The sequence below is a fragment of the Malania oleifera genome, chromosome 1 (genome assembly GCF_029873635.1).
Source record: "Malania oleifera isolate guangnan ecotype guangnan chromosome 1, ASM2987363v1, whole genome shotgun sequence".
Classification (NCBI taxonomy): Eukaryota; Viridiplantae; Streptophyta; class Magnoliopsida; order Santalales; family Ximeniaceae; genus Malania; species Malania oleifera.
In genome coordinates this window covers 91842075-91853780 of record NC_080417.1, presented here as the reverse complement: position 1 = coordinate 91853780, position 11706 = coordinate 91842075, and the positions used below count along the sequence as shown (strand labels likewise).

General features: G+C 35.2%; 2 protein-coding genes across 2 annotated transcripts; one reads left to right on the top strand and one right to left on the bottom strand.

Moving 5' to 3' along the window:
* Positions 1-2304: 2304 nt before the first annotated feature.
* Positions 2305-6967, top strand: LOC131147726 (COBRA-like protein 1). Its single transcript, XM_058097266.1, has 6 exons — positions 2305-2708; positions 4070-4149; positions 4553-5009; positions 5624-5783; positions 5880-6154; positions 6416-6967. The coding sequence occupies exons 1-6, from the start codon at positions 2606-2608 to the stop codon at positions 6703-6705; spliced, it is 1365 nt and encodes a 454-aa protein (XP_057953249.1). The 5' UTR covers positions 2305-2605; the 3' UTR covers positions 6706-6967.
* A 248-nt stretch (positions 6968-7215) lies between these two features.
* Positions 7216-10866, bottom strand: LOC131147719 (COBRA-like protein 4). Its single transcript, XM_058097254.1, has 6 exons — positions 9812-10866; positions 9647-9726; positions 8882-9338; positions 8234-8381; positions 7853-8130; positions 7216-7769 (listed from the first exon to the last, which is right to left on the bottom strand). The coding sequence occupies exons 1-6, from the start codon at positions 10014-10016 to the stop codon at positions 7489-7491; spliced, it is 1449 nt and encodes a 482-aa protein (XP_057953237.1). The 5' UTR covers positions 10017-10866; the 3' UTR covers positions 7216-7488.
* Between the last annotated feature and the right edge of the window lie 840 nt (positions 10867-11706).

Here is an 11706-nt window from a genome sequence, read left to right as displayed (position 1 = left end):
AGCTTGAATTTCCTTAAATATAACAAAATATTCGTGTCTCAACCTGTTTATCAATCATACTTATATTTTAATTTTTAGTTGAGTTTAAGTTTATTGTTTTTTATTTAATATTAAAATTCCAATCAACTGTTATAATAGTTTATGAAGAAAACCTTATAATTAAAATAAAAATCTTATATTTTTTGTAAAACATATGATTTATTCTCAGGTACAAATCAGAAAATCATATGATGCGAGGGAAGACCACGAAGAGGAGCCAGATTTTTGTGAGGCAGGAAAGGGTGCACGTGTCATCAAATGAGCTGTCTATCCACTGTCATCCCTAACACATTCGGGGAAGTGTTTTTCCAATCGAGAGTCGGTGGTTGTTTTTTTAATTCAATTAATTAATGGCAATTAATCCCTCCTTCTTTCAGCGGTAGGACCCACTCCAGGTAAAATTACTAATTCCAACTTCTTCTTCGGGGTGGAAAAATTTTAAAGAGCGCGACTTGGAAAGCTAATGGGACAGTTGGTGTTCTCACTCCCCCTCATAGATATTTATTTAGGAACACGCCACCTTTCCTAGAATTTTATGTGAAAAAAGAACCACCGACGAAAACAATAATAGATTGGTCCACCGGTTTATTCGGTTCCGGCCAAAGAGAACACTGTCGGCTGTCGCCTATTTTCGTTTTTTATTTTATTTTTATTTAATTTTTAAATTTAATTGTAGGTCTATATATATCAATAAATTATGAAATTCAATAAGCTTGATTGACATTTAAGAGAGAGAAGTTATTGGATCATTGTGTTTGGCATACTGTTTTTTTATGACGAAATATTTGCAATAGTTATGACAAATTATTTGATATATTGTATAATTTAAAGCTATCAATAATCTATTATACATTTTTGTTTGCTTATAAAAATTTATCAGAAGATAATGTTTGGAAATCTTATAATAGTTGATAATTTAGAGAAATTTTGTGTTATATTTTTGAAACTTATTTTTGGTATATTCTAGGAGTAAAATTGTTGAGGCATCAAATCATATAATACTTCACATGATTGGCAAGCAACTTTATTATTTGAAATTAGAGTTCAATTTTTAAGGTTTTAATTTTTTTTTTTATCATTTAAGGTTTTAATTTTTTTAGGCAAGGATGTATGAATTCCACGAATTAGTAATAGATATAACATTCTAATAGTCAATTCAAAATCTTTACATAAAGTGTAAAAAATAAAAAAAAAGAGAAAAAAAAAATAAACTTAGAAGTTGGTATATTCACTTTTATGAAGAGATTTTTAGTCTTTTCAAATATGTATATATATAATTAGGGGACGTTCAGTAGTATTATAAAAAATTTTAAAAATGAAAATCTGAAATGAAAACTAAAAATAAAAAATAGCAACCAACAATCTATTTGGTTAGTATTTATAAAACTAAAATAAATTTAAAAATTAATTAAAAAAATACTCCTTTTCATCTTTAAATCAAATAATACTATAAAATACGATTAGAAATAAAATTATAAATAATACACATTAAAAAATGTTATAATAAAAATAAAAAATTATTATAATTATTTCACTTAATTATTATATTTTCAAAATTTACTCAACGATAAAAATTTTATTGAACATGACAATTGAAAAATAGTAAAAATAGTTGTAATTGACATTATTATTATTTTTTAAAATTTACGTGTATTTTTATTTTAATTATATTTAAATTTATACAATTATTTAATTTTAATTTTAATTTTAATTTAAAAGTGTATAAAGTTAATGATTTAATGCAAAAGAATTATTTCTGTTTTTGAAAATAGGATGCCAAAACAACTGAAAATAATAAAATTTAATTTTATTTTTTTCACAAAAATAATAATAACATAAATAAACATATTTTTATAATTTATTTTTTACTTAAAATAAAAATAAAAAAATAAAACAATAATGTTAAAAAGATCCTTAACTTTAAGGATCAATGGACCTTTCTTCATGAGATTTCAAATACTTTAAGAACCTTTCCTTAGATTTCAAAAATTTTAAGAACTTTTCATAAGTTTTGTTAAGAAAATACAAACCTTCTATTTTATTTTGTAAAAGAAAGTAAGTCTTATGAACAGGTATTTGTATCTTTTGAACAGATTATGAAAGGTCCGGTATATTCTTGAAACTTGAAAAGGGGTTTGTAATATTTTTGAATTTTTTTTTTAAAATCTCAAGTGGTGGGTGTTTTTTGTCCTAATTTTTAAATATAAACATTGTCATTTTGGATAGGTTAAAAGTTTTATTAAACTGATTAATTACTAAGAGCGACTGCTCACGGTTCGCTGTCACAGACAACTGTCATACGTCAATCCCCTCTATTTTCCTACATAGAACGTATTGAACGGGCCTGTCGATTATTAACCCACTGACTTCCCCTTACACTGCCTCCCAACCCCAATTGTACTTAACTCTTCAAGTTGACCCATCTTTGAGCCAGCACCGCGTATTCCTTCCCCTGTTCTCAGGTCTTCCTGCCCGTCTCCCACTGGTTTTACAGATCTTAAGCTTAACCAAGGAGAAAGGCGAAGTGAGGACGACGAAGTGAGGGAGAAGAGATCGGCCGCAAGAAATGGGGTTTTTGTCACCACAGTTGACCAGATCTGCTTCCAAGCCGACTGCATGCATTGCGCTGCTTCTGTTTTTGCTTTCCTGCTCGTGCTTTACTTCAACAGGTTGCCACTGTTCTCTCCCTTCTAAGTTTTTTCCTTCTTTTATTCATTATTCTGTTGATGATGCGTCTTGACTGGTTTTTCCCCATTTGGATGCTCTTTGTTTTTTTAACCCTTTTATTTTTTGGTGCTTTAATTTACTGGTTAGTGAGGAATATTTGAGAGATTTGGGAATTTGTTGCTTCTGTTTGGAAAATGAGGAAATTATATTTCTTTGTTTTTCTTCTATGGTCTCCTTCGATGTTTACATCAAGGGTTTTGGCCCAAGACTTCGATGTTGTTCTCTAGCAGTTTTAGGTGGATCATTGGGAAATTGTAAAGAGTGAAACATAATGAGAATTGGAGTTCTGCTTTAGTTTTATAGCGATTAAGATTCCAGATTTTAAATGAAGAAATCAGGATTTGAAAAGACTTTGTTAGTCGACACTAATTTCTGTTTTGGATATGATCCTTCTAAAAAAAGGAACAGATATGGACTAATTAAAATCTTTAATTGATCTACCAAGCTTTTGCTGCAGCAAAGTACGCCTAAATGGCTAAGAAAAAAATTATTTATTTTTAATCTTCTCTGTTAAATTAATGATGTAAGCTGCGAACACTTATTTGTAATTTATATAGCAAGAATTTAGCTCTCACTGGGGTCTCTTTGATTTAGCAGACACTCGGAGGTATAAAACTTATCAATTTTCCTGGAGCTCTGCCATTACAGTCATGGGATCATGAATTTGGAAATGGGTTTTCTTTGCACTCCTTTCCCTTTGTCTCTTTGTAGGTTGTCCATTTTTGGTCTCTTAATTGCGGCCATGGTCAATGTTTTCAGCTTAGATTTAAATGGATTTATGTATCAGAATTCCCATATTTTTTGCTATTTTTGTGTATTTTTTTTTACAATATTTTACATTTGCCTTGTGAATCTATGATTGGGTTGCATGAAATGGTATAGTTCTGCATGGTCAATAGAAAGTTATGACAATTTTGTGTGAACATGCCATATTAGAAAACATGCAGATGAACACTTTGCTTCTGTTGTGAAAATTTCATCACTTTTATCTGGGACAAACAACAATTTTGTGCTTGTGCATTCTATTTGATTGAATAGAATATGATTCGATCAGCAGATCAGGAGACTTTGGGAACTAATCAGATTTCTGTAGAAACTTTAACATTTTAGGTTTCCTAAATTTTGTGATGGAGTAACAATTATGTCTTCTTTACTCAGTCCTTTTTCTTATCTTTACTCGGCTAAAAGCTTTTTCTTCGTACCATTGTTGATGTGCCTCTTCTTTTCTCTTAAGACAAGTTTATTATCAATAAGAAAAAAGGAATGAGGTTTAAAGATTTTCTTTGCTTCTTGTTTGTTTCAGAAGCCTATGATGCACTTGATCCAAATGGAAACATCACAATCAAATGGGACATTATGAGCTGGACTCCTGATGGCTATCTTGTAAGTGCAAGTTTGTTATGTGAAAACTGTAGCAGACAGTGCTTGATGCACACGTCTTCTTGGATTTTCTAATGTTACAATTATCACTGATTAATGATTTCCTTGGGCAATTTGTAATTTTGAGTTTTTCTTCAGGTTTAACAAAATTTAATTGCTCCTTTGCTAAATTAAGTCAATGGATCTTATGAAAGGCTTGATCTCATCTTTAAAACTGATTCACAGACTGGACATTTTGTAGATACTAATACATCATCATGATCTGTTGTTTTTGAGCCGCACATATTGTGAATGAATCCATATGATATGAACCCTCTGTATTGCCTAGCCAAAAAAAAAAAAAAAAAGACAAGTCCCCTCAGTATTGTGCATAATCTCTAATCAGATTCTTACTTGAATTGTATAGGCTGTTGTTACAATGTACAACTTCCAGCAGTATCGTCACATTCAGTCGCCGGGGTGGTCACTTCAATGGACTTGGGCAAAGAAGGAAGTGATATGGAATATGGTGGGAGGCCAAACCACAGAGCAGGGGGACTGTTCAAGATTCAAATCAAGCATCCCCCATTGCTGTAAGAAGAATCCAACAGTTGTGGACTTATTGCCTGGAACACCTTACAATCAGCAGATTGCTAATTGCTGCAAAGGAGGTGTGATCAGCTCATGGGTGCAAGATCCACCCAATGCAATTAGTGCATTTCAGATTAGTGTCGGTTCAGCTGGAACCACCAATAAAACTGTTAAATTGCCCAAGAACTTTACACTGAGTGCACCTGGGCCCGGTTATACTTGTGGACCTGCAAAGATTGTTCGACCCAGTAAATTTGTCTCTCAAGATGGCAGGAGAGTCACCCAAGCCCTGAGTAAGTTGTTCGCCGATAATTATATGGTGCAGGGTGCTAGAGACATAAACTTCAAGGTTTTAAGACTGAAATCAGGATTGTATATGAATATAACATTATAGTAGATGGCAGATATTAATCTGAAATTCATTTGGAAATTTTCACGCACTACTTTCTCACAACAATGGTCTTATAGAACTTTAGGGGTCCCATTTGGACTGAGGGTTTAGTGAGAAAGGAAAAGAAAAGCTAATGGAAATGATTTTCCGTGCATTTTTCGCACTATTTCAATCAATGCAAGAAGTGAAAACTTTCCAAATTAACAAAAATGAAAGGTAGTAATATTTATAATATGAAATTTAATCATGTATTTGCTGATTTTTTTTTTCATATATATATATATATATATATATATATATATATATATATATAAAATTTCTTTGATAATCAGGCAAAGAAAAGTGGTTTATGTTTTCCAAGTTCCAAATGCAAATGGGACCTAAAGGGATCCGATAATGTTGGCCATCATAATGCACTATATTTTCATTGCTATGGTTTTATGAAAGAGGTGCTTACCTGAATAACCTAGTACTGGAAATAATATTGGTTCTAATAAAACCTGTCTCTTTGTGCAGTGACTTGGAATGTTACGTGCACGTACTCGCAGTTCCTGTCTCAGAAAACTCCCACATGTTGTGTCTCACTCTCATCTTTCTACAATGATACAATTGTACCATGCCCGACATGCACATGCGGCTGCCAGAACAATATTACTCAACCAGGGAGCTGCGTAGAGTAAGTTCTAGGATAGCTTGTTTCTTAAAGAATTATATTCTTCTAGCCTCCTTTCGGATTTCAATACAATTATGTTTTTATTTTTAATTATTACAGGGCTGGCTCGCCATATCTAGCTTCAGTTGTGTCCTCTGGCAAGAATAGTTATACACCCTTGGTCCAATGTACAAACCATATGTGTCCTATTCGAGTTCACTGGCATGTTAAGCTTAACTACAAGGAGTATTGGCGGGTGAAGGTCACAATTACGAATTTCAATTACAGGATGAACTATTCGCAATGGAATTTGGTCGTACAGCACCCAAACTTTGACAATCTGACTGAGATTTTTAGTTTTAACTACAAGCCATTAACTCCTTATGGCACTATAAGTAAGTTTGATCTTGAGTTGTGGATTATCTGTACTAATATTATGATTATTATCACTGGGTATTTATTTATTGTGGGCATCCAGCGCTGCTTTCTGGCGTGCATAAATTTGTTGAACTTTGCTGTTGCAACTGTTGTAGATAATTGTAAACAAGGAGTTAAAGTTGTGAACTTTGAAAGATTTGTACGTTTTTTTGTCTCCAAACATACTGAGAATTTTGAGGATGATTTTGACGATTATCTTCTTTTGTGTTTCTGAACAGATGACACTGCCATGCTTTGGGGTGTTAAGTTCTACAATGATTTGCTCATGCAAGCTGGTACTCTCGGTAATGTGCAGTCAGAGCTGCTTTTCCGAAAGGACAACACTTTCACTTTTGACAAGGGTTGGGGTTTCCCGCGTAGGATATATTTTAATGGTGATAATTGTGTCATGCCACCTCCTGATGCCTATCCATGGTTGCCAAATGCAAGTTTCCGACTAGATATCTCCTGGATTACTCGAATCATAACATTCTTGTCGTCGTTTGCACTCTTATATTCATATGCTTAGAACACTATTTTGTGGAAGGCCCGATATCAAAGTTACAAACTCAAGCAGTTTCATCCCAACACTTGCAGCAAGCAAATTGAATGATTCAAGTATGAAAGCAGGACGACTTTGAGCAAGTCTAGTCAATTCAGGAGCACTATTTGTTATTCAGCTACTATTTTATTTTATGGGGTGGGTGATTTCTGAGTCATTTTTGTTATATTTATGTAGTATTGTTAACTTATGTACTATAATCATTTTATTTATCTACTTAATTTCCACATCCCATGTGTTATATACTTGCAATAAGGATACGGAAAATTATCAGGAAACTAGAGCTACTTTATGGTTCTGATATTGCTGTTTTTGTTTTTGCCTTATTTTCATTTCTCTAAGTGTTCTCCTTGATTCAATCTGATCACATCATGTGGTGGAAAAGAAAACAGCAACTCTGTATCAGATAAGTTGCCTTGATAAAAAAGCGAGAATTCTATAATCCTTGCCTTTGTTTGGTGAAAGAAAAAGAGATGAAAAAAATGGTCTGGAATCATATATTAAAATATGGTTAACTGTGAAAGCTCAAGGAGAATTCATCAGAGTTTCACAATCTGTTTCTATTAATAAGGCTTTATAATGATTTATGTGAAGCTTTAATAAATCAAGCCCCCTTTAGATCCTATCAAAAAATTTTCAAGTTCAGTACCTGTGGTGCTCTTAATTGTCTCTGGATGTAACCAGATGTAACCTTTGGCTTCAAAACTTTTCAATACCAGTTTTCCCCATTGCATACTCGTGGGGAACAAATCACCAAACAACAATCAATAGGAAAAGCATGGAAAATATTAAAGTCAAGGAGAGTAGGTTCTCATGAGCAGAATTTGGCAGAAATGGGTATGTATCAGGTGGGGGTAGCATGCACTCGTCACCATTGAAGTAGACTTTCCGAGGAAATGCCCATCCCTGCTTAAAGGTGAAAGTGTTCTTGTCCTTCTGAAGCAGCACTTCTGACTGAACATTCCCAGATGGTCCAGCCTCCATCAATAAATCATTATAGAACTTCATGCCATAGAACATCCCTGTATCATCTGTACGAATCAAGTTACATCCAAGTTAGACTATGATCTTTCAGCAGAAATCTTGAAATAATTATAGTATTTGTATCACTCACTTATAGATTCATAGGGAACCAAAGGCTTGTAATCGAAGCTAAAAACTTGAGTTACATTGTTGAGATTTGGGTGCTGAACTACGAGACTCCATAGGGTGTAGTTCATCCGGTAGTTGAAGTTTGTTACTGCAATCTTTGCTCGCCAATAGTCCTTGTAGTTGACCTTCACATGCCAGTGAACGCGGATAGGGCACATGTGCCTTGTGCATTGTAACAGTGGTGCATTATCCTTTCTTGGAGTGTTTATTCCTGCCATTTTAAGCCGTTTGGAATCGCTCCTGCATCACCCATCAATCATCATTTGGATTAGAGGCTCTCAGAAACCAACCATAATATAAGTAGAAGGCCCTGGCAAAGGTTGAATGGAAAATGGTGGCTTACTTGACGCAGTTGTTTTTGTTTTGGCAACCACAAGCACAGGAAGGACAAGGAGTGATCGTCTCATTGTAGAAAGAGGAGAAAGAGACGCAGCAACTTGGGTTTTTCCGTGCTAGAAACTGGGAGTAAGTACATGTCACATTCCATGTCACTGCATACGATGCATGGATGAGAAACACATCAGCCATCTTGATTAGATCATATTGAATTAGACAGGACTTGGAAATTAATTTGCTAGCTACTTAATTTAGGAAAAGAAGAACTAGCTTTAACGTCAAGAACTAGTCACAATTCAATGAAAATGAAACTAATCACTCAAAAAAGGGGGGGAAAAAGCAAAAGTTCAGTGCAATAAAACTTGAAAGAAAACAAATCCATGAGTAGAGTAGAAGAAAGAAAATTAAGTTTAAGAGGCAAGGAAAACAAAATTTGTTGGATAAACTGGAATTACAGGCACACAAATCAGTTGATATGGTTCAAGGCATTGAAAAGCAAATGAGAACTTTACAATGATCCACTTAATCACTTGAACTTGATCTGTATTACCCAATTTCTGAACTAGTGCATTTCTGTTCTATGACTAGATTCCCAACCAATCAACCATGGAGATAGAGAAAAAGCAATCAGATCATTGGAGGGTATCAAACTTACTTAGAGCCTGAGTCTTGCGTCGGTGATCAGGTGTTAAAAAGACGGTTGAAGGCACAACCTTTGCAGGGCCACAGGTGTAACCAGGTCCCGGACCAAGAAGAGTGAAGTTCTTGGGAAGTTTTACGGTCTTGTTTGAAGTACCTGCAAGGCCGACGCTCACCTGGAAGGCTGAGACAGCAGCAGAAGGATCTTGGCCCCATGATGCTACCACTCCCCCTTTGCAGCAATTTGAATATTGTTGGTTGTAGGGTACCCCAGGGAGCAAGTCCACAACAGTGGGGTTCCTCTTGCAGCAATGTGGTACGTTCCCTTTGAACTTGGAGCAGTCTCCTTGCTCTGTGGTCTGAGCCCCTACCATGGACCAAATCACCTCTTTCTTAGCCCAGGCCCATCCCAAGGTCCAACCGGGGTTTATGATGTGCCGATACATTTGGAAGTTGGACATTGTCACTGTTGCCTAAAAATTAGACACCAGAGTATAGCATGGTCGTTAGTACAGTTCTAAGACCATTTATTTTGTGTTGATTTTATATGTTACAGTTGAATATGGGATTTGGATTGACATTGAAAAATTATGGTTTTTTCAGAAAATTGCAAAGGTGGGTAATTGATTTTACATTAAAAAAAAAGATAAAATGAGTTGGATTTTTTTTTTCCTGGGTCAGACAAAAAATGAAGATTTTACTAGGTAACATTTTTTTTTTGAAATAATTTTGTCAATCCATGAGGGGAGAAAATGAATAAAAGAAGGAAAGTATTTCTCACCACATAGCCATCTGGGGTCCAAGACATCACATCCCATTTGATGGTTATGTTTCCAGTTGGATCCAGGGGATCATATGCAGCTACAGTAAAAAAACAACAACAATAAAATTGAATAACACAGTCAATCAACCCAAGACGCGGTCTGGTAACTGACTAGAAACTTACCTGCACACGAGAAGACCACAAAAAGGACAGAAACCAAAGTAACAAGTCTCATCTCTGCAATTCTGCAACGCTGTTGTTGTGAACGGTCTGATTTCAGTCTCCTGCAATTTTCGTGAAATGGGCTTGCACAGATGTTCAATTTTCGGGTCAGAGATTTTGCCAGGCATAACAAGTTGTTCAGGAACCAAACTGTGACGGCAACCATGAAAGAACCACTGGTTTGTATCTATTTAAGAGACTATGCAGAAGACTTCTCCAGCGTCAAGGGACGCCTTACCAACTGGTTGTTACATCTTCATAATATTACATATTAATACTCTCTCTCTCTCTCTCTCATTTCTGCTCAGCTTACCATATCTTGAAGCAACGGGCTGTGGAAAAATGGGCGGGAGATGGACTTGACAGATGTCTGAGGACAACATCCCAACGGTCATCCTGCCCCGGAAGGTGACGGGTAACTGGTATGATGGAATGACCAAATTGTCCTTGTTGCCTCAGTTGGGCAAGCTCACTTCATGAAGCAAGACATCGTCAGCAAACAAGGACGGCAAAGAATTTTAGGATTTCAGCTGGGGCGTTTTTGGCAATAGGGGGCGACAGTGGTGGCTTCTTGGGAACTGAATTCCTATTCTTATTTCCCTGGAGAATTTTTTTGCTTTTGGTTTGGAGTCGGAGGGAAGAGTTAGGGGCACGCAAGCAAATTAAGGGTGTTGGGACAAAAGGGTAGTGTGTGCCCTTCTGACAAAGGGATACCCCCCACAGCGGTCAAAATAAAGGAGGCTTGAGTGCTTCCATGGTAAAAATTTCGCCATGACTGTCTTTCCCGGTTACTGAGCTGTGTCCATGGTCCTTTCTAGTTCCACTCATGCTTACAAGCTGTATTTGCACAGCTACAATGAAAGCAGCCGTTGCACGTCTTGAATGGGCTAGAAGTGGAAGTGAAGCATTTGATTCTTCACGAGGAAAGTGTAGGTAGTAGCATTGCTTGCTTGGCCATTTGATGGATTGGAAACTGAATTGCTTTATTTTTCTTGTATGCATCACAATGATGGTGCTAAACCGTTGATTGATTTTTGATTCAAGAGTATATAAATATACATATATATCGTTCATAGAGCTTATTATTGAAAAACCTATTTTGATTATAAGGTCGATCTTGGAAGTGCCTATACACATACATAGTTATTTTAAACAAGATCATTACTTGATTTAAGTTGTGTGATTGATAGAAAGGTTTGATTCAAGTGTGCGTTTTCTAAAGGAACTATATTTTAGATATATTAACATTTGATTAAAAATCCTTGGTACTTATAACTATATATTCTATTGGGGGATATTTTCTGAAAAACAATACACTCAGTTTGTGATTGAATACTTGAAAGAAAACTTTGTAATTTTGATTGATTTAATATTCAAGACAAAGTTTTTATTAATAAGTTCACATCAAACATATTTGTGCATTTTTATAAAGTGAACCAAGAACCCTAGTATACTCCAACACATTTTAAATATATCTTTACTTGGGAGTTTTGGTTAAATAGGGATTTGTGTGTTGAAGCATATCATACATAAAACGATTGTATCGTTTTTTTTCATACATTCATGAGCTTCAAGTTATATCATATGTTAATATATTAGGAAATTGAATTGTACTCACAAGCTTTTGTTAGAAGCATTGTTTTTGAGTGTTATTTTTTAGATCTTATTGTATACACAATTCGGTGTGTGAACCGGTGTGTGAGGAGAGAGCTGTATCTCTTGTAAGCAGTGGAGTAGGAGGGAGCTGTGCCTCTTGTAAGCAGGGGATTGTAAGGGAAGCTTCGTCCCAATTTAAGGAGCAGGGATTTAGTGAATCCTTGAGTGGTTGTTTAAGGCGAGGACATAGGCCGAGTTGG

Bases quoted from the DNA above. Each gene is read 5' to 3' on its own strand.
- LOC131147726 (XM_058097266.1), top strand. From the start codon at position 2,606: ATGGGGTTTTTGTCACCACAGTTGACCAGATCTGCTTCCAAGCCGACT. The intron at 4,150-4,552 runs GTAAGTGCAAGT...TGAATTGTATAG, and splicing joins GGACTCCTGATGGCTATCTT to GCTGTTGTTACAATGTACAA. The intron at 5,010-5,623 runs GTAAGTTGTTCG...CTCTTTGTGCAG, and splicing joins GAGAGTCACCCAAGCCCTGA to TGACTTGGAATGTTACGTGC.
- LOC131147719 (XM_058097254.1), bottom strand. From the start codon at position 10,016: ATGGTTGCCGTCACAGTTTGGTTCCTGAACAACTTGTTATGCCTGGCA. The intron at 9,339-9,646 runs GTGAGAAATACT...TCTAATTTTTAG, and splicing joins GGACCCCAGATGGCTATGTG to GCAACAGTGACAATGTCCAA. The intron at 8,131-8,233 runs GTAAGCCACCAT...TGGGTGATGCAG, and splicing joins AACAAAAACAACTGCGTCAA to GAGCGATTCCAAACGGCTTA.